The sequence below is a fragment of the Aspergillus ambiguus genome (genome assembly GCF_047715705.1).
Source record: "Aspergillus ambiguus strain CBS 117.58 unplaced genomic scaffold BDV59scaffold_18, whole genome shotgun sequence".
In the NCBI taxonomy this organism is placed as follows: Eukaryota; Fungi; Ascomycota; class Eurotiomycetes; order Eurotiales; family Aspergillaceae; genus Aspergillus; species Aspergillus ambiguus.
Genome location: NW_027395531.1, coordinates 88,401 through 109,352, shown reverse-complemented (window position 1 = coordinate 109,352; position 20,952 = coordinate 88,401). Strand labels below are relative to the sequence as shown.

Genomic DNA, 20,952 nt, shown 5'->3' with positions numbered 1-20,952 from the left:
TAGGATCTCTTGTATCCCACGGCAAAACAGCAATCAGAGCAGGGTATCAACACCATGAAAAAAAAAAAAAAAAATGCTTTCCAAAAGAGGGGGGAAGAAGGGGCAAGATACTAGAACTATAAGGGGAAGTGCGTTAAATCATCAGCACATATGTAAGGGGCGGCAGAAAGAGAAGAGGGCTAAAAATGTACATCAAAAGACGGTGGGATCGGAGTAAGCCCCGGACTATACAAACGGCACTCCGCCTAGGGACGGATTGTTTGGATGTCCAACTGTCAAGGAGTATTCAAAACAACCAGAGGGAGAAAATTCCAAAGAGCAGGCTGACAAAGGCGGAAATGCAGCCATACGGCTCAATGTAATGCATAAATAAGGAGAAATTTATCATGTCACGTTGCGTGGATCATAATGCCAACTATATCGTAGAGCCGCAGTCCTCACGAAATAAAGTGGGATTAGATTTCGTTCCGCAACTCCTCGCGCGATTGCTGAGCATGGTCCCGATCCTTAGCTTTGCGTCTGGATGGCGCAGGGACAAAGTCGAAGAACCGATATTTGCTTGTGGTCTCCCGCGTCATGCTAGACCTGCGCGCCTTGGTGGTATCATGGTACTCGAGAGAATAGGTCGAGGAATTTTTTGAGCTACTTGTGCTGTCGCGCGCTTCAGACCATCGGGGTATCGAGAAGGGCATTCGGCTTTGATCCCATGTTGCGGACGATGAACTTGGAGGAGTATCCTCATCGGGCGCTTCGGCCGCGTAATCAGTTGATCTGCGAGGGAGCCCAGGGCGAGAGGCGAAATATCCGATGGAATTGCGATGGCTGCCGGTCACCGACGTGGATCCAGCAACGGCTGTCTCCGCTGCTGGGGTCGTAGGCTTGGAGCTCTCGTCATAGAATGTCGCCGACCTTTCCATTGCATCGACCAATTCTTCCCATTTGACTTCGAGATTTCCACTAGGACGCTCCGCTTGCTCCGCCTTGTCTAAGCATTCCTTGGTCCGTTCGTGGAGGCGCATGGCCACTTCGTGGAATTTCCTGATGGACGGGTCGACTTCCTCCTGCTCCTCCAGTCTTTCTGGCGCACAATCAAGCCAGATGCGGATAAGGTTGGCATAGCTCCGTGCATGGTCAATCAGAAATGGGAGGCTAGGGAAGCCCTCGCGGGAAGGAGGAGGCAGGCGAGACAGGATTTGAATTGGCGTGGCATAAGACGGTGTGACAATGGGTGTTGGTCGGTCCGCTGGAATGGCACAAATCGAATCCACGAATTGCTTAAATTCGGCTCGATGGCCAGACAGGAACCTGTTCATTGGTTCCATCCAAGGCTCTTTGCTGCCGAATGTCGTCATATTAGCAAGACCCTGCAAGGCCTTTGCGATTAGAGTGAGCGTGCGCTGGGCCCGAGGCCGAGGATGATCCTTCAGCAAACCGAAAAGCTTCGGATTGAGGATTGCCGGACAGAAGAAACGCAGAAATAGGAACCCCGAGACACTGCTATAAGTGACTGTGCGCAGAAAGTCACCGTAACGGTCTTCCGCACAAGCTCTGATATGCCGGAAAATGAGCCTCAGTTCCGCAGGACACCTGGATGCGGAGCCAGCGATCGACTTCCAGACGCTCGTAGTGAGGGATATCAAGTTCCTCCAGTTGCGCTCAAGATCATCCGAACGATGCACCCGGGACGGGTCGACCTCGCTCTCTGGGTCACTCTCATCGATATCGCGCAGACGCTCACCAATGGTCTCCTCGAGATACTCCTTACCAAGCCTGCGCATGTGATAATCAAGCGCCTTGGTAAGCAAGGAATTCCCACGAAAAAGGAGATTAGCCTCCACTGTGGCAGTGCGGCCCATATCCCTCACGAGGACTTCTCGATCCTGGTTAGATTCGCGAGAATCGTTAGAATGGATCCTCGTGGTATATCTGAGTCTGTTTGCGGTCGAGTCCTTGTGAAGCCCATCGATTTCATCTTCAACCAGTGCCGATAACCACTCGACAGTGGTGCCCGAAACCTGATAGATATTCAGAAGGGCCTCAGAGAGCTGATTGAGCTCGGATGACATGACCTGGGCCATGTTTATGGTCAGACCGTTGGTGAAGGAGTGAAGCAGGTCGGACATTGGCGCGTATTCATCCGACATCAGGATCACGGTTTCCTCCATTCGGGCTTTCATGAGCATTTCACCCACGGACTGATCCCGGTCGTCCAGAATGGGCCACCATTTCTCGGTTTCCACGCCCGACTCTAGATCATCCAGTCTCAGGTCCACTCTACCGTATGTGGCGTCATGGGACGAGATCTCAACATCATCCAACACGCGCATCGGGTTAGGGTCGTTATTCAAAGCATAAGATCCGTGCGCGATGAGACTCCAGTCTTTCTGGGTAGGGTTGAGGGTCTTGACGAGCAATGAAACCTGAGACAGCACGGGCGGCAAGTCATTGAAAACTAGATCCTCTCGCCAGAAGGGATTATCGGTGCGGTACTTGACCGCCGTCTTGGCGCGGATTTCCCCATCCAGGAGGACCTCAGTGTAGTAGTCGTTCATTACCGATGTAGAACTGCTGCTGATGGACTTGGCTTGCTTTCGACTTCGGGAAGATTCTTCCGGGGCCCTTTTGGGGAAGAGCTTCGCCTCCGTCACGCGCACGGTAAGCCTTCTCTCGATTCTGAACATATCTTTCATACTCCCCGCGTTCGTCTCGGTCGACGTTGGCGGTCGGGTCCCGTCGTCTTCAATGGAAGTTTTGGGACCATAGAGTTCGGGGATTGTGAAGGCGCGCAGGAGCACAAACCACACTTCGAACAGGACACGACTTTCCAGGGCAAGGTACACGGGCCGGGTTAGCCCCGACACCGCATGGGCGGCGTACTGTGGATAGATGGCAACGCAGAACTCATCTTCCAGGACGGAGGAATTCAATTGCTGTACCGCGCAACGGGACAGCTGGGACAACTGGATGCAGGTAACAAGAGTGATATCGGACTCTGTAAATAGCTTGAATGCGCCATTCTCTTGCAACGTACAGCTCACTTTCTGCCATGCCGATGAAAGGGCTCGCTGTTGGCGGTATGTGGAGATGCGGCGGCCGGAGGAAGGACGGGCGCCCGATGCGGTCGGTCGGTCCCAGAGGAGCATCTTCCCAACTTTGATGATCGCGGCCTCTTTCTGAACGGTGCTTTCCGAGTTACGTCGCCGGTCAGCAATGCGGCGGTCACCTATTGCGACGGACTGCGGTTTTGTCATCTTGTTCTGCACCCCTTTCGGTCGAATTGGCTGCCAGCAGAGCAGCGCAGCAAGCCAGGAATCAAAGGTTTCGCTCACATGGGGTCGCAGCTCGACACCAAGGCCCGAGGTAAAGGTTGAGACGCTGAGATAGTTTGTGCCCAGCTCTGGATCGACACGCGAACGAACCTGGCAACCACGGAGATCCGGAATCAGCGTCTTGGCTAGGGCGGGCTCTCCCTTGGCCTGATAGATCAAACTGCCGGTCGCGACGTTTATGGCGCAGTAACCCGAAGTCCAAGCGGTGGTGGAGGCCGTCCGGAACGAAAGAATCCCATGCATCCTCCCGCGCGTTGTCTTCATCAGTTGCAGGATCCTGGAGGCATCGGAGCTCGACAACGGCGACGACGCCTGGCCCACGGAGGATCCTGTAAGGACATTTGATACTGGAGGCGCCTTACTTAATCGTTGACGACCGAGAGATTGGGTGAAGTAGGTGGGCGAGTGGATCGACGGGTAACCGATTGAAGTGGACAGATCCTCCGGAGTCTTGGGGTGGGCAGGGGCAGCAGTGTTGATGGACCCGAGACGATGGCGTGTGCGCGCGAAAAAGGAGTTTGACGAGATATCACTCCGTTGATCATCCAGGGTGGTCGTCCGGGACCGGCTCCGTTGACTCTTCGCCTCTGCTGCCTCTGCTTGGATGTCCTCTTCGTCGCCGGTGGAGTAGTAGTGATAAACCTCGCGACGGGATTCCACGTCGGGGGCTCGCGTTCGGGGGGTAACACGGGGCGAGGCCGCGGCACTGGAAAGATACTCCGCCTCCGACAGAGGGGAATGGTGGGCGGGTTCGGAGGAAGAGTCGGGCGTTACGGTGCGAATGCTGGTGTCCCTAAAACTATCCGGATAGACCATGCCATGACGATCCTTGGAGGAAGACTTCTTGCTGGGACGGCGTTCCACGGGGCGACTGTAGACACCCTGATGGAAGGAGCTCCGCTTAAAGCCATTTGAACCTTCCGACTCCATCTTCCCAGCAGTGCAGGACGAGACTGGGGCCGTAGCGGCACTGCAGGGGTTGTCGCTACACAACAGGCACGACGCGGGCGAAGACACTGGCAGGGAAGCAATGAACGGCTCGAGATAATGTTACCTTGCAGCACACTAGCACCCAACACACGCTGCGCAACCGTCCTCGAACAATTGAGGGCCTTTATCGTCCAATGGATCGCTAGAAGAACGCATGGAGTCCGGTAAAAGGGACGGAAGTCGAGTCGCACATTCGTTCGAAACCAGCGCGTTCTGGCAAGGAAGAGGAGGCAAAGAAACGACTGGACCCAGAAGCGACGGCGGCGACGAAGATGGTGATTGTGGTAGGGGTGGTTTTGGGAACCCAGGGGAGAAGGAGGAGGGGGGAGGTTTAACGGCGGAAATAAAGGACGGACGGGGCGATAGATGTGGAGAAAGGGAGAAAGACGAGAGCAATTAGAGATAGAAGACAAGGTGATTCTGAAGAAACGAAAAGAAACACCTTCAAGAGAAGAGAGGGAGGCGAAGAAGAATTCGAATGGAGAGGGAGGGAGGTCGCCGGGAGCGTGGGGGGTTGATGGCGGTGGTAGTGGTGGTGGTGATGATGGAGAAGTTGGACGGTCGTAGGTAAGTGAGTATCGGTAGTGGTGCTGGGAAAGACCATATGGTCGGTTACGTTAGCCGGGTGTAATGGGAACCAGCAACGGAAAGCGGCAGAATGAAAAAAGCGGGAAAGGACGAATGGGAGGGTCGGAAAGCCAAGGCGGACAGTATCGGTACGGTAACAGTCCTCCCGGACCCGTGATATCATTATTATGATGGTCTTCAGGTTCAAAACCCCCGGATGAACCACCGGGAATGCTGGACGTCCCGGTCAGAATTCTGCTGCTGATGGGAAAATTTGATCCCCAAAATTATTTGTGGGTGGGTGGGTGGATGAACAGCATTGCTCAACCCTGACAAGACATTCCCCAGCTCGTTGCAGATCCCACTTTACGCAGTAGGGTCAAATGCCCGTTTGGGATTCCGTCCGTTCTCGCTCGGTTGTTGGCTTAGATATGGGGGTTGCGGAGAGACCGAAGATTCGTCGAGGGTATGGCATCAGCTGTGTGCCATATGGAGTGTACTGTGATCTTCGATGAGGTAACCCAGCAGAAAGCAAAGGGTTCTTTGGGACGCGGAGGAAAGAGGGGGGAGTACTCCGTCGTCGGACAGTGGCAGTATCAGTTCTAAGGGTACGCCATACGCAGTACAGAGACGGAATATGTACTTTAGGTAGAGATAATAACTTCCTCCTGCGTTTACCACGCTCAAGAATTACTCCAGGAACATCAGCGAGACCCCAACTGAATCCCCCTGATCATTAACATCTGGCCTACTTCGCGGGTATCTCTCCTATCTCCGTAATAGCGTAATCTCCAGGAAAGATCACTCTTCGTCCATGGTCCATCCGCGCCAGATTGATCTCGCCTCGAGACTAGGCCCCCTTCGCTGGCCATAGTCGGTCATCTTCCGCAACGGACAGCCCTCCAGGTCTCCGAGTCGCACGGTCTTGGTGGCAAAGCTCCTCTTCCGTATGTCTGATCCCCTCGTGCTGCTGAGGTTCAGGAGCTAATACCGCCCAGAAACTCAATAGTCTAATTTTACCCCCTTCCATATCTCCGAAAATATGGATCCCAACCGATAAAGTCAGACAAAACAGTATCCACCATCCCACCCTCCGGTGGCTCAGCTGTGATGGAAGGCCCAATCCCTGGAGAAGGCCAGCGATCATCACATCCTTGCAGGGATTATTTCCTACCGGTCAATAGTCTCGTCGCCACAATCTACGGAGGACGACCGTCAAGAGTTCATCATCCTGTCGTTCGTGGTAGCCTCGTCACCGACAGGGTGGTTTGCCGCCGCGTGCGCTGGCGGGACTCGGATTAGAAAATAGATTGTTAGTGCCATTGACATGACTCCGCTGGGTTCCTTTCACGACCCATCTCTGACTCCTGCCTGTTTTGTGCATCATGATTATCCGTATTGAGAATCCATCCATTGGGACCGTCTAATTCCTGGTCCAGTTTGAGATCGCATCTCTACAATCGGTTCTAGTCCATACACCGGGTATAGATGGACAATAAACAAAACCAGACGGGAATAGTACACCTACACAAGCGGAGGCTCGTAAAAGAGCTCCAAAAAAAAGAAAAGAAAGAAAAGGAATCCAAGCTTCCAAAAGCGCACGGAATTATTCACCGACAGTGGAACCCGAAGTGGATGAGCTGATGATCACACAATCAAATCGATGAGCCCTCGACCTTTGCCTTGACCAAGCCTAACCCATCCTGAATAGAGCGTCAGGTACCACTCAGCGTATTTCTGAACGTCCTCTATACAGTGGAAGAGTGACTGTCGTCCGGTTGGCTCGTCAACCACAGATGACCTGCATTGGCGGGGGTCCAGTACTCCATACGCCGTATGCGTCCCGGTTCTTGGGCATGGCCGGACTACTGCACCTACTCCGTACAGCCAAGGTTCTCAAGAGAACCGTAAGAAAAGAACCGAAGAAACACATGAACCTCCCCGCACGAACCAAAGATGGGAGGATCTGAAGCATATGGCCAATCAGCAAAGGTGATGGTTCTTTTGGAATGACTCGTGTCGTCAGAGACTCCTCTTTCATGCATGGTTCTTTACATAATCACTCGGCATGTCTTCGGTGCCGGATAAAAGTGTTTCCGTAAGGTCACCTGACCAGTGATGCTAGTCGCCTCAGGCACGAGTACTGACCGCCTGCATCATCGGTTCCTTATCACGAGGGCGGATCACCGGTGATAGTTCCGACAAGTCAAACGACCACAACCTTCCATCGCATCCCCTCTCCTCCTCCTTCTTCGCTTCATCTCTCTGATGCAACTACCTGGAATACCCTACACTCACCTGTCCACATAATCCCCTACTCGTGTCTGTTGCATCTGCCCCTTGTCGCCTTGAGTGACCTCTACGGTTCCCTCGTCAACTCCTTGATGGATGGGCTTTGACTGTCTCCGAGCTCCGGCCTAGGCGCCGTTCCTCTATTCGGATGCCTTGAACATTACTACATGGCAGCTGCACACGTATTCAAATAGTATCGATCAAGATGATGGCATCAAACGTCTTGTCGCGCTTCCTCCCTCCAAACGGGTCCCCCTCAGTCTACGAGACGATACGCCAACATGACGCAGACTCGGATGCTTCTGATGTCGAGGAACGTGCAGGATTAGCCTTTGAAGATGACCAACGCGAGCAATTTAGTGACCGTGAGCTGGAGGAGGCCCTAGCCGATGCAGGAAGGGATGATTTATCGAGTCCGAGCGAGGGTAAACCCTTTCTTCGATCGCCAAATCAGCGAAAAACCACAGACGATAGACAGCAGAAATCAACCTCTCGCCATCGTAAATCGAGCCGTCCCCGCTGGATGCATGCGAATTCGCCTCATGACCCGGAAGAGGACGACGACGTTCCCGCTTCCCTGTTGGTAGAAGGGCGCGAGGACGATGAGGACCTCAAGTCTCGACTTCCACCTCCCCCCAGCTCCCACATCTTCGCAGACCAGGAACCGCCCGTACCTGGCCCTTCGTCTCGGGGAGATCGGGTGCGATGGGATTCTGCTCGGCAACGACTGCCACTGCATAACGACCAGCGGCGTGCACGGCCGGCTGCAATTTGGGGCCATCCAACGCTGGCCACTGTTGATCCGAAGGAGAAAGCCATGTGGATGTGGGCTAATGTGGAGAACCTAGACAACTTCTTGAAGGACGTGTATACGTATTTTCTAGGCAACGGGATGTGGTCTATTCTGCTAAACCGTGTCTTGGGTCTCTTGTATGTCTCTTTCTCCCCATCAAGGTCAGACTCCAGGTTGTAACGATCACTGCCACAGAACATTTGCCTTTGTCGTGGGTTTTACCACATTTTTGACGAGCTGTATTGATTACCAGAATGTTCGAGGGAGCAAGACCTTGGACGACATCCTCATCCAAAGCTGCACCCGGAAGATGTCCATATCTGCTACCTTTCTCCTATGGCTGTTGACGGTGTTCTGGGTCGGGAAAGCTTTTCAATATCTATTAGACATTCGAAGGCTCAAGCACATGCACGATTTTTATTACTACTTGCTCGGGATCTCCGATGAGGAGATCCAGACGATCTCCTGGCAGGAAGTTGTCAGCCGACTTATGACTCTCAGGGATGCAAACCCAGCGACGGCGGGGGCCGTCTCCGCGAAACATCGCAGATTCATGGGGAGCCAGTCCAAACAACGGATGGACGCCCACGACATTGCGAATCGGCTCATGCGCAAGGAGAATTATTTGATTGCGTTAGTGAACAAAGACATCTTAGATCTGACCCTCCCCGTTCCCTTTTTCCGAAACCGACAGCTCTTCTCCCGAACTCTCGAATGGAGCATCAATCTTTGCATTATGGACTATGTTTTCAACGAGCAAGGCCAAGTGAGGACACTTTTCCTGAAGGACACTCATCGTAAAGCTCTGAGCGAGGGTCTGCGTCGACGGTTTATTTTCGCCGGAGTCATGAATATTTTCATCGCCCCGTTTATCGTCGTCTATTTTCTGATGCATTACTTCTTCCGTTATTTCAACGAGTATAAGAACACGCCGGCGCAGATCGGCTCCCGCCAGTATACGCCTCTGGCCGAATGGAAGTTCCGCGAGTTCAACGAGCTCTGGCACCTGTTCGAGCGGCGCATCAACATGTCCTACCCTTTTGCGAGTCGGTATGTAGACCAATTCCCCAAAGACAAGACCGTCCAGGTCGCGGGATTCGTGGCGTTCGTCTCGGGTGCAGTGGTATCCGTGCTGGCTCTGGCATCCATTGTCGATCCGGAGCTATTCCTGGGTTTTGAGATCACGCACGACCGCACCGTCCTCTTCTACCTGGGGGTCTTTGGGTCTGTCTGGGCGGTTGCGCGCGGGTTGGTGCCGGAAGAGACCACGGTCTTTGACCCGGAATATGCCCTCCTCGAGGTGATCAATTTCACGCACTACTTCCCAAGCCATTGGAAAGGACGATTGCACAGCGACGACGTCCGGAAGGACTTTGCTATGCTGTACCAGATGAAAATCGTGATCTTCCTGGAGGAGATCCTGAGCATGATCTTCACTCCGTTCATACTCTGGTTCAGTCTGCCGAAATGCAGCGACCGGCTCATTGACTTCTTCCGCGAGTTCACCGTGCACGTGGACGGGATGGGGTATCTCTGTTCCTTTGCGGTGTTTGACTTCAAGAAGGGCACCAACGTCCTCTCTCAAGGCGACGCTGGACGCCGCGAACCGGCCAGGCAGGATCTACGGGCCGACTACTTCTCCACCAAGGACGGCAAGATGCTGGCATCGTACTACGGGTTTTTGGATCACTACGGGACCAGCCGCCCGGGACAGGCGCCGAACAACAACAAACGACCGTTCCATCCACCGCCGGCGTTCCCGACGCTGGGATCTCCTACGGCCGTGGAGATGGGCAATATCGGGGACCGAATGTCCACTCTGGGGCCCACCGGTCGGTTCGGGGGAGCCGCTGCCGCTGCCGCTGCCGCTGGCGCCGGGGAGTACGGATCCCCAGCTCCGTCCATCCTTCTTGATCCGCACCATCAGCCATCCGCATCAGGCTTCCGAACGGTAACCCGCGCGCCGCCGTCGTATCCGCGAAGTCGCCTCTCCCGTCTGGCCCGACCGCTCTCGGATCCGATCGAGGACGACGGCGAGTCGCGGTCGACCGAGACTCGCGGCACAACGGCCAAACGGTCCCTTCGTGCGACAACGGGATCGAGCGGCGGCGGGATCGGCACGAGCGATAGTACCCTGGGAGAGTCATGGCGGATGAACTTGGACGGGGATGTGGACGACGGGGACGAGGAGGGAGAGAAGTTGGAGGAGATTGCGGGCGGCGCGGGGGTGCTGGGGCTGATCCAACAGTTTCAGCGAGTGAGCAAGGATAACCGGGGACGGACGACGGTTGGACTGTAGAGGAGGATGGGTTTATTTGCCAGCGATAGAGAGAATCAACTTGGATACCTCGATGTACCTCATCTTCATCTGGGACGTAATTTGCCCATTGGCTGTAATTTCCGCGAGTGGACCAGTGGGAGGGCGGGAACGGGCTTATGTCATCCCGCGGGAGTTAAAAATAGCAACGAGCCACCAATGAAGGATTTTAATTTCCTGTAATTCAGGAACATTCGATTGGACCATGGATGTATTCATGTATATCGGATCCCTCATCGCTCGTATAGATTCGGAGTCCAGGGGATATGGATTCTCTGGCAGCTGTGGTATGGCGTACGCGTACGCATACTCGACAGGATCTGATCTCGTGAAAGTCTGGAACCTCACAGGCGCACCGACCGCTGATCCCTCGGCTGCTGATCCGGGGACATGGCACCATGATGTTTGTTTACCGAGATGGAGGAGGAGGAAGAGCAGGAAGGGAGAGACGGCCGTCTCGTCATGGAGATAGGTGGGAATAGAATGTACATGGCATTCTGCAACGGCCGCCAAGCCCAGATGCAAGGAGGGATCTGATGTGTATGACATCTCGCTCGCAGGGCCACTAACTATCAGTCGGTCGATTCTCGTACTCCGTACTGCAATATCAGAAATAATACACCGGCGCTCTTGGCTTTGTTTTTCACTGCATCCGTTCATTTTCTTCCTCCACCAACATCCTTCCATCTCTCCTATCCGCATCCAAACGGTCCATTCCGTTCGCAGAATGACTCCATTCGGTTCTTTCCTGTCTCGTGATCCCCTACTGCTTTCGCTCGATTAATCTGTCTATCAGTCTCTCTTCTACTGCTCCCTCCTCTCCACCTCCAACCGCCCCCCTCTCTATCTGAATTAGATTACCCTCATCCTCCTCCTCCTTTTGCCTTCCCGTCTCGCGTCGTGTCACATCCGCCCCCGTTGTTTACTCCCGGCCGACCATGTTTCGAGCCCGGCGGTATCGAGTCCTCCTGGCCTTCGCTGCCGTCTTTCTCTTGGCTCTCGTTCATTTTGCTCGCCATCGCGATGGCTCGACCATCACGCTAGACATTCCTCCCCTGGGCGACCACCACTCTCCTCCCCCGCCATCACCCCCCGATCCTGTTGCGCCAGATTCTCCGCATGGTTTCTCGCCAGAATCCTCCGATTCCAACGCCTCTGAGCCTTCAGAGAACACAGATCTCTCCGAAGAGTCGTCCAACGTCTCGTCCGAAGACGCCAAATTATCTACCGACGATTCCTCCAAACAGTCATCCTCCTCCTCGTCGCATGACTCCCAGTCCAAAGATGAGTCGAAGCTCACCTCCCATGGTCACGGAAGGCTCGACATCGGCGCTGGCGATACCCATGGTCCCCAACTGCACTGGGAGAAACCAGTCGAGCATTTCCCGCTGGCTCCAGAAGATATCATCAAGCTGCCGACGGGAACACCCAAAGAGCTACCACGCTTACAGGCCAGTTTCAAAGACGAGTCGACTTCTGATAAGATGAGCCGGCTGGATCGGTTGGACGCCGTCAAGGCCGAGTTCGAACATGCCTGGAACGGGTACAAGGCCTCGGCCATGGGTCACGACGAGATCAAACCCCAGCGCGGGGGTTATCGGGACCCGTTCATGGGCTGGGGCGCCACCCTGGTCGATACCCTGGATACCCTCTGGATTATGGATCTGAAGGAGGAGTTTGCCATCGCGGTCGACCAGGTGAAGAAGATCGATTTCACCACCAGCAAGCGCCACGATATCCCCATCTTCGAGACCACCATCCGCTATCTGGGTGGATTGCTAAGCGCCTATGATCTTTCCGGTCACAAGTACGAGGTGCTCCTGCAAAAGGCCATCGAGTTGGCCGATATTCTCATCGGTGCCTTCGACACTCCGAACCGCATGCCCACCCTCTTCTACAACTGGACCCCGGACCACACCTCTCGACCGCATCACGCCGACTCCGACGCCGTCCTCGCGGAACTCGGCTCGCTATCCGTGGAATTTACCCGTCTGGCCCAGCTGACCAAGGAAGATAAGTACTACGATGCGATCGCGCGCATCACCAACGAGCTCGAGGTCCTCCAGGGTGAAACTGTGATACCCGGCGTGTGGCCCACCCGACTGGATGCGTCGGGATGCAGAAACGCCCGCCCCCAATTGAACAATGAGTATGAGCGCGCAGTGCCATCAAGCATGCCTACCCCGGTTCAGGACGCCTCGGACGCCCCGAAGGCGCAGATATCCAGACCAATGCCCACGGATGCGAAAAGCTACGAGAACTTCCTCGATCGACGCGAGGCTGACGGCCTGCACGACGACGCGCAGCCTGCAGATTACGATCAGCTATCCGTCGATAAGTCCAACCTGGAGCAGTATGAAAATCGCCCAACTGGCGCGCAGAGCTGTACCGGGGGACTGAGCAATCAGCTCTCGCATTTCCACAAATTCAGCCTGGCGGCTCTCGCCGACTCCACCTATGAATACCTTCCCAAGGAGTACATGCTTCTGGGCGGTCTCAACGAACAGTACCACAGCATGTACGAGCGGGCCATGAATGTCGTCCGCGAGCAGTTTGTCTATCAGCCGATGGTCAAGGGTGGCCGCGATATCCGTTTCTTGGCCTCCGCCAAGGTCGCGAACCGGAAAACGTCCCTCACGGAGCGCACGACGTACACGTACGAAGGAACGCATCTCGGCTGCTTCGCAGGTGGCATGGTTGCCATGGGCTCGAAACTTTTCGGTATCGAGCAGGACATGGAGCTCGCGGCACAGTTGACCGACGGCTGCGTGTGGGCCTATGAAGCCACCAAGACGGGGATCATGCCCGAGCAATTCCTGCTCCTCCCGTGTGAGAAGGGCAAACCGTGCGAGTGGAGCGAGAGCAAGTACTGGTTGGCGCTGGACCCCCATACGGAAGAGCGCAATGCTCGGATCAACGAGCTCAAGGCGCAGAAGCAGCGAGAGCCGCCGCAACCAAAGAGCGGCGGTAACTCGATCCACGGGAAGCGCGAGTGGCATGTGATCGCGACCTCCGACGATGACTCGAAGGAAGATGCGAGCAAGAGCTCCGACGGCGATGACAAGCGCTCGATCTCGGACTCGTCACACGAGGAGTATGTGATGTCGCGCATCCAGAGCGAGCATCTCCCGCCGGGGATGGTCAATATCCCGTCGCGCAAGTACATCCTGCGTCCGGAGGCCATCGAGTCGGTGTTCATCATGTACCGCATGACGGGTGATGAGTACTGGCGGGAGAAGGGCTGGAGGATGTTCCAGGCGATATCGAAATACACGCGCACGGAGTTTGCCAATTCGGCGATTGACGACGTGACGGTGGACCACCCCCAGATGAAGGACGAGATGGAGTCGTTCTGGCTGGGAGAGACACTGAAATACTTCTACCTGCTGTTCAGCGACCCGAGCTTGGTCAGTCTGGACGAGTTCGTTCTGTAAGTGTGGATGCTGGGATCGGGCTTGAACGAAGGCTAACGAAAGACAGGAACACCGAAGCCCATCCATTGAGACGTCCATCGTGATGGTTATTGCGTGTATTGCATTAGACGGGGTTATGACATTGCTCTGCGTTTTTATTTTGTCGATAGATACCAGGTGTACTGCATATAGTAGTAGTATTAGTAGCATATAACCGAATCATATACTTCTACCTCGACGTCCACTTAGGATGTTACCGCATTTGGTAGCCGATGACTACGTAAGTGGATCTCCCCGCCCACATCAACTTGGCCACATTCTTGATCGCTCGCCGGGCAACCTCCAACATCAACAACCTTCTCCCACTCCCTCCCTCCTCTCCCCTCTCGGAGAGAGATCCCCTCCCACTCATTTCGCGACGGGCGCAAGACGGGATGAGTGCAGAGACTCGACAGGTCCGACGACGACGACGCTCGAGCTGTGGGAAATGGAGTCTGAGGTCTCCTTGGAGAATGAGCAACAGTTCTGGGACGGTCAGTTCCCCTCGTATGCGTCGATTGCAGACCGAGAATCGCTTGGTCTCCTCCCCGTTCGCGGTCTCGTGCCGTCGAGCTAACCTTCATCGTCGGTAGAGCTCCAAGAAATCGTCTCTGCCCCTTGCTCCTCCGAAGACCTCATCGACAACGCATTGCGGTCGTACTTGAATCTCGCTACCCAGTACAAAGGTTCGATCTCTTTATCCGGTTGGCTTCTTGGGGTGGGCCCTTGCTGACGGTGTGCGCATAACAGATGAATACCTCCAGTCGGAGTTGGCCGTCTCGCGATGCTCGTACAAATTGCTGTCGTCTAGCTTGTTTACGACTCATGCCGACTACGTGCGGAGACAGATGATCTATGGGCTGTTACAGGTGCGGTTCCCCTGTTGTGGTGGGGCTTGGGTCATGCTTGGGCGGTTCTGACAGCGCTCGTGACACAGGAAGATGAGCCCGATACGCTCGCAATCATCACATCTTTTCTTATCTTTGACGGACGACGGAATGAGGTGGTTCTGCGCGCGATGAACGAGGAGGGCACGTTTGCGCGGCTGTTGGAGCTCCTCCAGGTTCAGAATAAGAAGAGGGGCTCCGAGGGAGCTGGACTCCACCGTCTGCTGATGGACTTGCTGTACGAGATGTCCAGGATCCAGCGGATCAAGATTGAGGATCTTGGTGGGTGACTATCGGATCTCCGAGACCTGATATGGTGGTTAACCGTGGGACCCCAGTGCTCGTGGACGACGACTTCATCAAGGGTCTGTTCGATATCATCGAGGACCTTTCCTACGACGTGAACGACCCCTACCATTACCCTGTCATTCGCGTTCTGGTGAGTACCTTCCCGAAGGCAAATGGGCACACACTGATCCCGCTAGCTGGTCCTGAACGAGCAATTCATGATCTCGGCGCACGACCCCGTAGACGATGACCAGTCGTCTTCCAATGCCCTGACCAACAAGGTCATCAAGATCCTGTCGATGCACGGAAACCTCTACAAGACATTCGGCGAGAACATCATCCTCCTTATCAATCGAGAAGGTGTGTTCGCTTTCTCTGGTGGGAAGTATACAGTATATCTAACGCCCGCAGCCGAAACCTCCCTCCAGCTGCTCACCCTCAAGCTGCTCTACCTCATCTTCACCACCCCCCGCACATACGAATACTTCTACACGAACGACCTCCATGTCCTCGTCGACATCCTCATCCGGAACCTCCTGGATCTCCCCGAGGAGGCATCCGCCCTGCGCCACACGTACCTCCGCGTTCTCTACCCGCTGCTGGCTCACACGCAATTGAAAATCCCCCCGCATTACAAACGAGAAGAGCTCAAGCGCATGCTCAACCTCCTTGTCCGGGGCCAGCTCTCCAACGGCGACGCCGACCACGAGAAGATCATCATGCACTTCGACGACGTCGACGAGACCACGCGCCGGCTCGTCGTGCGCTGTGCCACCGTCGACTGGATGCGCGATCCCCCCGAGCCGTCTCCCACCGACACCATCCCCGCCGCTTCACCGCTTGACACCTCGCAAACGCTCTCCTCCAGCACAGACGACAGCTCCCCGGACACGACGTCCCCGACCCGACTCGACACTCAGCACCTGTCACAGTTCGCCGACCGCCGCAAACCAAGCCAGGCCCAGCGCCTCGGCATGCACCTCGAACGGGCCTCGTCGTCGAGCCTCAGCGTGCAGGAGGTCGCCACCCAGCACGAAAAACCCGGCGTCATCACCCCGAGCCGCGCCGACCCCGTCGCGCCGGGCAGTCCCTCCAAGCCCAAACCCAAAATCAAGCCCTTGCCGCCGAAGACGCGGCGTTGGCGCGGACGGCGCACCCACCCAGACGAAGAAGTCACCCCCACCGACACGCCTGCGGCCACCTCGGTCCTAGGCAGCCCGATCATCACGCCAGCGTCGACCCCGGAAAGCGTGCTCACCCCCCCGCAACACCCCCAGCAAGATCCTGACCGCCGCAACTCTACCACGACGTCGGGTCTAGCTCCACCGCCGGTGCCTGCGCATGCGCGACGGTCCGCGTCCAACCCGCCGCCGGCTGTCCCGCCCCCGCGCCGGTCCACCCATCCCGCCGTGCCGCCGCACCATATCTCCAGCCACTGCACGCCCCTGTCGAGTCCGTCGCGCGCGCAGCACCCACCGCCGTCCGTTAAGCCCAGCCTACCGCCGGAGCCGCCGCGGGCGCGCCGTGCCGGCCGTGGGCGCCATCTACCGTCGGACTCGGGGGATAAGAGCTCGGAGGCGTCTGTTGGGCCGCCGGTGGAGAGGCAGGGGCAGGACGGGGCGCCGGTGAGCGTGGAGGAGGCGGTGCAGAATGTCTCGTTGCATTGAGGTGCCTTGCTTGCTTTCTACAGGGTAGCATGGCGGCGGCGTTTGGATTGCGCTGTTTGTTTGTTTGTTATCTATTCGTCTGGATAGTCTGTCTTCTGTTTGTCACATAGCGGGTTTAGCATAGTAGAATATGACCTGGTTTTCTAGCCCAGTGAGCTGGTATGGGGTTGGGTGCGTAGCTGTTACTGGACCGTCCGGAAAGTATGTATGTATTCTCAGAACCAAAAGATAAGTACACGACGAATGCGAACCAGGTGACAGTCATATATCCATCAGTCCACCCAGCATTAGCAGCCATCGCGGCCCGCGCGAGGCACACTAGACGCCGTCAGGACAGAGGCGACACCACAGGTGAGCACGGATGTCAAAAGATACAGACAAGAAAAGAAAAGAAAGCACCCCGTCACAAAGCACGGCAATGCGACGGACGACGCGCCAAGATCAGCGGTGATGGATCCCCCAGAACTTCTCCGCGCCAAAAGTACCCGGCCCGTCCTGCTTCCATTTATCGTCGAACGACGAGAACATGACGAGGTCACCGGGCCGCTCATGGAACGCAAGCGACACGCCCGTCAGCGCGCGGTGCTGGTTCGCAACCGACGGCACGGCCTGGCCATTGGCTTGGCCTTGGTGTGGCCAGCCTGTCTCGGTGATGACGGTGCGCTTGCCGCCGGCGGCGGCGGAAACGCGATGGGCCTGGTTGCGGACGTAGGCGCCAGCGCCGTCGGCGGACTGGGTGGAGTCGAAGAAGGCGTGGCAGTTTGCGGCGCAGTAGTCGGAGGCGTGGCAGAGCTCGGGGTGGCCGATGAGGCGGTCGAAGGTGTCGACGGTGACGACGGGGCCGTGGTAGCCGGCGGCGCGGAGGCGACGGCGTGCAGTGTGGACGGCATCGACGATCTGGGCCGGGGAGGCGTGGCCGCGGTTGACGAGCTCGTTGCCGACGCTGATGGTGTGGAAGATGGACCAGTCGCCGTGGGCGTGGGCGGCGTCGATGATGGGGTCGAGGCTGGCGGGGAAGTTCTGCAGGTCGAAGACGCCGGCGAAGACGCGCATACCTCGCTTGTGCGCGGCGTTCACCACCTTCTTCGTCTGGTCACAGTCGACGCCGTAGATGCGCACGAACGCGTAGTGCGGCAGCTTGTCTAGGTCGCTGTCGACCTGCGCTTGGTTCCTGCAGGTGCCGTCGTCGTTGTAAGGGGAGTATGAGATGCCGAAACGGCGCTGCTGGGCGTGCGGATGCGCTGGCGCGTCTGGTCCAGGGTTGGAGGCCTCATTGAAAGGCTAAGGTCAATTGTTAAGAAAAGTCCTTTACTGGACGGTCTTTTACTGAGGGGAGGGGCGCTTACACCGATGTTGGCGGAGATGGACTGGTCAACGTTGATGTTGACAAAATTGTCATCGTTTGCCGCAAGTATCCCATTGGGATTGTCTTGCTCAGATTTCTTCACCAGCTGGCCATCTATGTCCGCGTTAACCAAGGTACAGGCACATGCAGTGCGGATATCATACCATAGGGCAGAGCACGAGCGTGGAAGCTGAGCAGCAGCACAGCTAGAACGTGGACTAGCCACCTCATGCTGTCAACCTGTTGCGTGAGATTGTGTGAAACCAAGCTGAGATAGAGTTATCAAAGAACAGAGAAGGAAGAAAGAGGGTTGAAGATCCCACCCAGACTGGCTGGAGGGACAGCTATATACCACACTGAAATGTTCCAATTCACTGGTCCAGCCAGGTCTATTGAAGGGGAATGTCCCTGATTCACAGGGTTAGAAGGGTCTGCCCTGTTTTAAGCCGTTAAAAGGAATGTAGTGAAGCAATCTGACGATAAAGGAATGTCTGAACTCATATTTGAGGCGATTCCCATTCACCCTCAGGAACGCATGGAAACCAGCCTCATAAGCAGGAATGAACCAGTCGGTCTTTGCAACTGCAGGATACTAGACTGCACAATTATTCGTAATTATTGTTTAAACAGGATCGTCGGCGCATTTCCCATGTGGCGAGGGCTTCAGGCCACATCTCTATCCCTAGATTCATCCCTGTTTAGCAATTTGCTCGGCAACAGGAACTCAGATGGTAATGGAAGAAAACCAAGTTTGTATTAAGACAGTGTAAAGTCTAATGATATCTGCAGGACCAATGCAGCCGAAGGGGAACAGAGGGTAGAACGGCCAATCTCCGCTGGATGGCGGGCGGTCCACTGAAGAAATCGGGAGATTATGATGTACAACAGGGTGCAAGAAAGGTTTACAGGTAAGAAGCACCAAAAAGGCATGGTAGAAAGGGATGGTCATAGGGCACCGAAAAGATTGAAGCGTCGTGGCAACATTAATCAGGATAAATGAATCCCTCTAGGAGGAATTATTTCTTCTTGCTCAGTACTTTCGTAATCGCATGACGAATGGTAGTCCCGGCCTTTTCAATCTCTTTCTTCGTCAGGCCGATCGTCACGCACACCTTGAGCGACGGCGGCACGACCTGCTTCGGCTCGAAGTTATCCTGGAGAGTCTTCAGGCGGGTGATAAGCACGCCGTTGGCGAGGCACTCATCGACCACATCCTGGAGAAGGAACTGTTGATCCTCCGGGGAGAGCTTCTTCGAAGAGACCACCTCAGGCTTGATCGCAAGGATCATAATGGGGTTTTCCGGCGCGCTAGTACAGTACATCCAATCACTCCGGGGATCCAGCTGGGCCCGCAAAGTCTTGGTATGCTCCCGCAGCTGCGATACCGTTTCGGGGCTGTTCTGCAGGATGTTGATTGTGGCACTGGCGGTGGTCGAAAGAAGGGCAGGCAAGGCAGCCGAGAAGGTGTAGGCGGCAGCAGAGATACGTTGGTGGTGGACAATCTCCTCTGAACCAGCACAGAAGCCACCACCGGCAACCAGTGGGCCGGCCAGCGAGCCCACGATCATGTCCACTTCGGCAGCATCAACGTTCTGGTGCTCCGTAACGCCACGACCGGTGCGTCCAAGAACGCCAAACGACCACGACTCATCCAAGATGAGACGGAACTTGTACTTGAGCTTGAGCTCGATCTAACGTCCGGTTAGCCAATCCAGCATTCTGCACCCGGGGGGAGGCAAGGAGGCCTACGATCTTGGGCAGATTGACCATGTCTCCATAGGATTCGAACAGGCCCTCCGTGATGATGAACCGTCTCGTAAGCGGCTTCCGGGCTTGCTCCTTGGTGACCTTGGCCAAGACACGCTCCAGGTCTTCCATATCATTATGTTCATACCACCGGACCATACTACGGGAGATCTGGATGCCTTTCCGGATAGCGAAGTTGACGCCCTTATCGGCGACAATGATATCCCCACGCTTGGAGAACGCCGGAATAACACTGGAGATGGTGGAGAAAGCCTGGGAATAAATGATGCACGAGGCGGTGCCGAGGAATGATGCAACATCCGCCTCCGTCTTCATGTGCACGTCCTGGGTACCGTAGAATCCACGGGGACCGCATGGACCGACGCCGTAGTTCCGGAGGGTCTGGATGGCCTTCTCTTTGAGAGACTCGTTCGTATTGAAGTTGTAAAAGTTGTAGGAGCCGAGATTCACCACCGTGCGACCATTGGACAGTTTGGACTTTGGGCCGACAGGGCTGCAGGAAGGCGGCACACATTAGCCTGGATAAGAGACAGGGGGATTATTAGGAGAGACTACCCAACAATAACGGTCCGCTTGTCGACTTCTAATTCCTCCAAAGGAGTCGGCTTTCCCACGAGAGGTTCCGGGGTCCATTCATCGACAAGATCGTCAATCTCATCCTCCGACAGTTGCACCACACCGGGCTTGGTCGAATACTTCGGGGCGAGCAAATAGCGCACGGCGAAGAGGAAGAGGAACAGCTCAACCGCAGAGCGAATGGGATCATTTTGGTAACTCGATTTCACATAGCGTAGAAAGATCGCGGAGCCGGGGACACGGTGGAACAGGTTTGCAAGCTCATGGAGGAAGTCCGTCAGGAGACGCTGGGTCTCTTGGATGTCCATGATGGGTGGGAGAAAGACGGCGCTCGAGGCGCGAGGGGGTGAAACAGGACAACAAAAGAGAAGACGACGGAGAGAAGAAACCAGATAACGATATTAGAGCATCTGCCTAGAGACCGTCCGAGGGAATCGCGCAGCACAGGAGAGTCTTGGAGAAGATGAGACGGAGGAAACGCAATTTCCGGATCCGGCACGTGATATCGATTCCTCAGGCTGCACTCGATTTGCTACTTTGGTGCCTGTCAATCCTTCCGGAATCCCATCGGCTCATCGGCTACAGCTACAGTGTATTCCAGGTGAAGTCAAAATCGATATTGATGATAGTGGACAAAAGAAACAGCACAGAAATCCGCAAGTCTAATGATCATACATAAACA

At 55.6% G+C, this 20,952-nt stretch overlaps 8 protein-coding genes across 8 annotated transcripts; 3 read left to right on the top strand and 5 right to left on the bottom strand.

Annotated features, from left to right (window-relative positions):
- Positions 1-40: 40 nt before the first annotated feature.
- Positions 41-4,920, bottom strand: BDV59DRAFT_179342 (GTPase-activating protein BUD2). Its single transcript, XM_073689899.1, has one exon. The coding sequence runs from the start codon at positions 4,257-4,259 to the stop codon at positions 456-458; it is 3,804 nt and encodes a 1,267-aa protein (XP_073547396.1). The 5' UTR covers positions 4,260-4,920; the 3' UTR covers positions 41-455.
- On the bottom strand, positions 4,455-5,255 carry BDV59DRAFT_37742 (uncharacterized protein). The gene is made up of 2 exons (XM_073696288.1): positions 5,202-5,255; positions 4,455-5,120 (listed from the first exon to the last, which is right to left on the bottom strand). Exon 2 carries the CDS (start codon positions 5,068-5,070, stop codon positions 4,651-4,653), a length of 420 nt encoding a protein of 139 aa, XP_073547395.1. The 5' UTR covers positions 5,071-5,120; positions 5,202-5,255; the 3' UTR covers positions 4,455-4,650.
- Positions 5,256-5,553: 298 nt separating this feature from the next.
- Positions 5,554-6,114, bottom strand: BDV59DRAFT_179341 (uncharacterized protein). The gene is made up of 2 exons (XM_073689898.1): positions 5,885-6,114; positions 5,554-5,833 (listed from the first exon to the last, which is right to left on the bottom strand). Exons 1-2 carry the CDS (start codon positions 6,031-6,033, stop codon positions 5,737-5,739), a joined length of 246 nt encoding a protein of 81 aa, XP_073547394.1. The 5' UTR covers positions 6,034-6,114; the 3' UTR covers positions 5,554-5,736.
- A 797-nt stretch (positions 6,115-6,911) lies between these two features.
- On the top strand, positions 6,912-10,339 carry atgI (autophagy protein ATG9). Its single transcript, XM_073696287.1, has 2 exons — positions 6,912-8,108; positions 8,167-10,339. The coding sequence occupies exons 1-2, from the start codon at positions 7,384-7,386 to the stop codon at positions 10,268-10,270; spliced, it is 2,829 nt and encodes a 942-aa protein (XP_073547393.1). The 5' UTR covers positions 6,912-7,383; the 3' UTR covers positions 10,271-10,339.
- A 602-nt stretch (positions 10,340-10,941) lies between these two features.
- BDV59DRAFT_179336 (class I alpha-mannosidase 1A) lies at positions 10,942-13,958 on the top strand. The gene has a single exon (XM_073689897.1). It carries the CDS (start codon positions 11,227-11,229, stop codon positions 13,720-13,722), a length of 2,496 nt encoding a protein of 831 aa, XP_073547392.1. The 5' UTR covers positions 10,942-11,226; the 3' UTR covers positions 13,723-13,958.
- A 55-nt stretch (positions 13,959-14,013) lies between these two features.
- BDV59DRAFT_179334 (uncharacterized protein) lies at positions 14,014-16,734 on the top strand. Its single transcript, XM_073689896.1, has 7 exons — positions 14,014-14,234; positions 14,334-14,426; positions 14,491-14,609; positions 14,678-14,909; positions 14,966-15,066; positions 15,113-15,275; positions 15,327-16,734. The coding sequence occupies exons 1-7, from the start codon at positions 14,189-14,191 to the stop codon at positions 16,580-16,582; spliced, it is 2,010 nt and encodes a 669-aa protein (XP_073547391.1). The 5' UTR covers positions 14,014-14,188; the 3' UTR covers positions 16,583-16,734.
- A 40-nt stretch (positions 16,735-16,774) lies between these two features.
- Positions 16,775-18,581, bottom strand: scw4 (putative cell wall glucanase (Scw4)). The gene is made up of 4 exons (XM_073696285.1): positions 18,425-18,581; positions 18,092-18,363; positions 17,929-18,041; positions 16,775-17,863 (listed from the first exon to the last, which is right to left on the bottom strand). Exons 2-4 carry the CDS (start codon positions 18,156-18,158, stop codon positions 17,024-17,026), a joined length of 1,020 nt encoding a protein of 339 aa, XP_073547390.1. The 5' UTR covers positions 18,159-18,363; positions 18,425-18,581; the 3' UTR covers positions 16,775-17,023.
- Positions 18,551-20,822, bottom strand: lcbA (serine C-palmitoyltransferase subunit lcbA). Its single transcript, XM_073696286.1, has 3 exons — positions 20,250-20,822; positions 19,677-20,187; positions 18,551-19,618 (listed from the first exon to the last, which is right to left on the bottom strand). Exons 1-3 carry the CDS (start codon positions 20,576-20,578, stop codon positions 18,944-18,946), a joined length of 1,515 nt encoding a protein of 504 aa, XP_073547389.1. The 5' UTR covers positions 20,579-20,822; the 3' UTR covers positions 18,551-18,943.
- Between the last annotated feature and the right edge of the window lie 130 nt (positions 20,823-20,952).

What these genes read in the sequence shown, in the direction of transcription:
- BDV59DRAFT_179342 (XM_073689899.1), bottom strand. Translation starts at nt 4,259, where the DNA reads ATGGAGTCGGAAGGTTCAAATGGCTTTAAGCGGAGCTCCTTCCATCAG.
- BDV59DRAFT_37742 (XM_073696288.1), bottom strand. Translation starts at nt 5,070, where the DNA reads ATGATATCACGGGTCCGGGAGGACTGTTACCGTACCGATACTGTCCGC.
- BDV59DRAFT_179341 (XM_073689898.1), bottom strand. Translation starts at nt 6,033, where the DNA reads ATGATCGCTGGCCTTCTCCAGGGATTGGGCCTTCCATCACAGCTGAGC. An exon ending in AAAATTAGACTATTGAGTTT is followed by an intron (nt 5,834 to 5,884) that starts CTGGGCGGTATT and finishes GATCAGACATAC; the next exon opens with GGAAGAGGAGCTTTGCCACC.
- atgI (XM_073696287.1), top strand. Translation starts at nt 7,384, where the DNA reads ATGATGGCATCAAACGTCTTGTCGCGCTTCCTCCCTCCAAACGGGTCC. An exon ending in AACCGTGTCTTGGGTCTCTT is followed by an intron (nt 8,109 to 8,166) that starts GTATGTCTCTTT and finishes TCACTGCCACAG; the next exon opens with AACATTTGCCTTTGTCGTGG.
- BDV59DRAFT_179336 (XM_073689897.1), top strand. Translation starts at nt 11,227, where the DNA reads ATGTTTCGAGCCCGGCGGTATCGAGTCCTCCTGGCCTTCGCTGCCGTC.
- BDV59DRAFT_179334 (XM_073689896.1), top strand. Translation starts at nt 14,189, where the DNA reads ATGGAGTCTGAGGTCTCCTTGGAGAATGAGCAACAGTTCTGGGACG. An exon ending in TGAGCAACAGTTCTGGGACG is followed by an intron (nt 14,235 to 14,333) that starts GTCAGTTCCCCT and finishes CATCGTCGGTAG; the next exon opens with AGCTCCAAGAAATCGTCTCT. An exon ending in CCTCCTTATCAATCGAGAAG is followed by an intron (nt 15,276 to 15,326) that starts GTGTGTTCGCTT and finishes TAACGCCCGCAG; the next exon opens with CCGAAACCTCCCTCCAGCTG.
- scw4 (XM_073696285.1), bottom strand. Translation starts at nt 18,158, where the DNA reads ATGAGGTGGCTAGTCCACGTTCTAGCTGTGCTGCTGCTCAGCTTCCAC. An exon ending in CGCTCGTGCTCTGCCCTATG is followed by an intron (nt 18,042 to 18,091) that starts GTATGATATCCG and finishes ACGCGGACATAG; the next exon opens with ATGGCCAGCTGGTGAAGAAA. An exon ending in CCATCTCCGCCAACATCGGT is followed by an intron (nt 17,864 to 17,928) that starts GTAAGCGCCCCT and finishes AATTGACCTTAG; the next exon opens with CCTTTCAATGAGGCCTCCAA.
- lcbA (XM_073696286.1), bottom strand. Translation starts at nt 20,578, where the DNA reads ATGGACATCCAAGAGACCCAGCGTCTCCTGACGGACTTCCTCCATGAG. An exon ending in AAGCGGACCGTTATTGTTGG is followed by an intron (nt 20,188 to 20,249) that starts GTAGTCTCTCCT and finishes GCCTTCCTGCAG; the next exon opens with CCCTGTCGGCCCAAAGTCCA. An exon ending in TGGTCAATCTGCCCAAGATC is followed by an intron (nt 19,619 to 19,676) that starts GTAGGCCTCCTT and finishes ACCGGACGTTAG; the next exon opens with ATCGAGCTCAAGCTCAAGTA.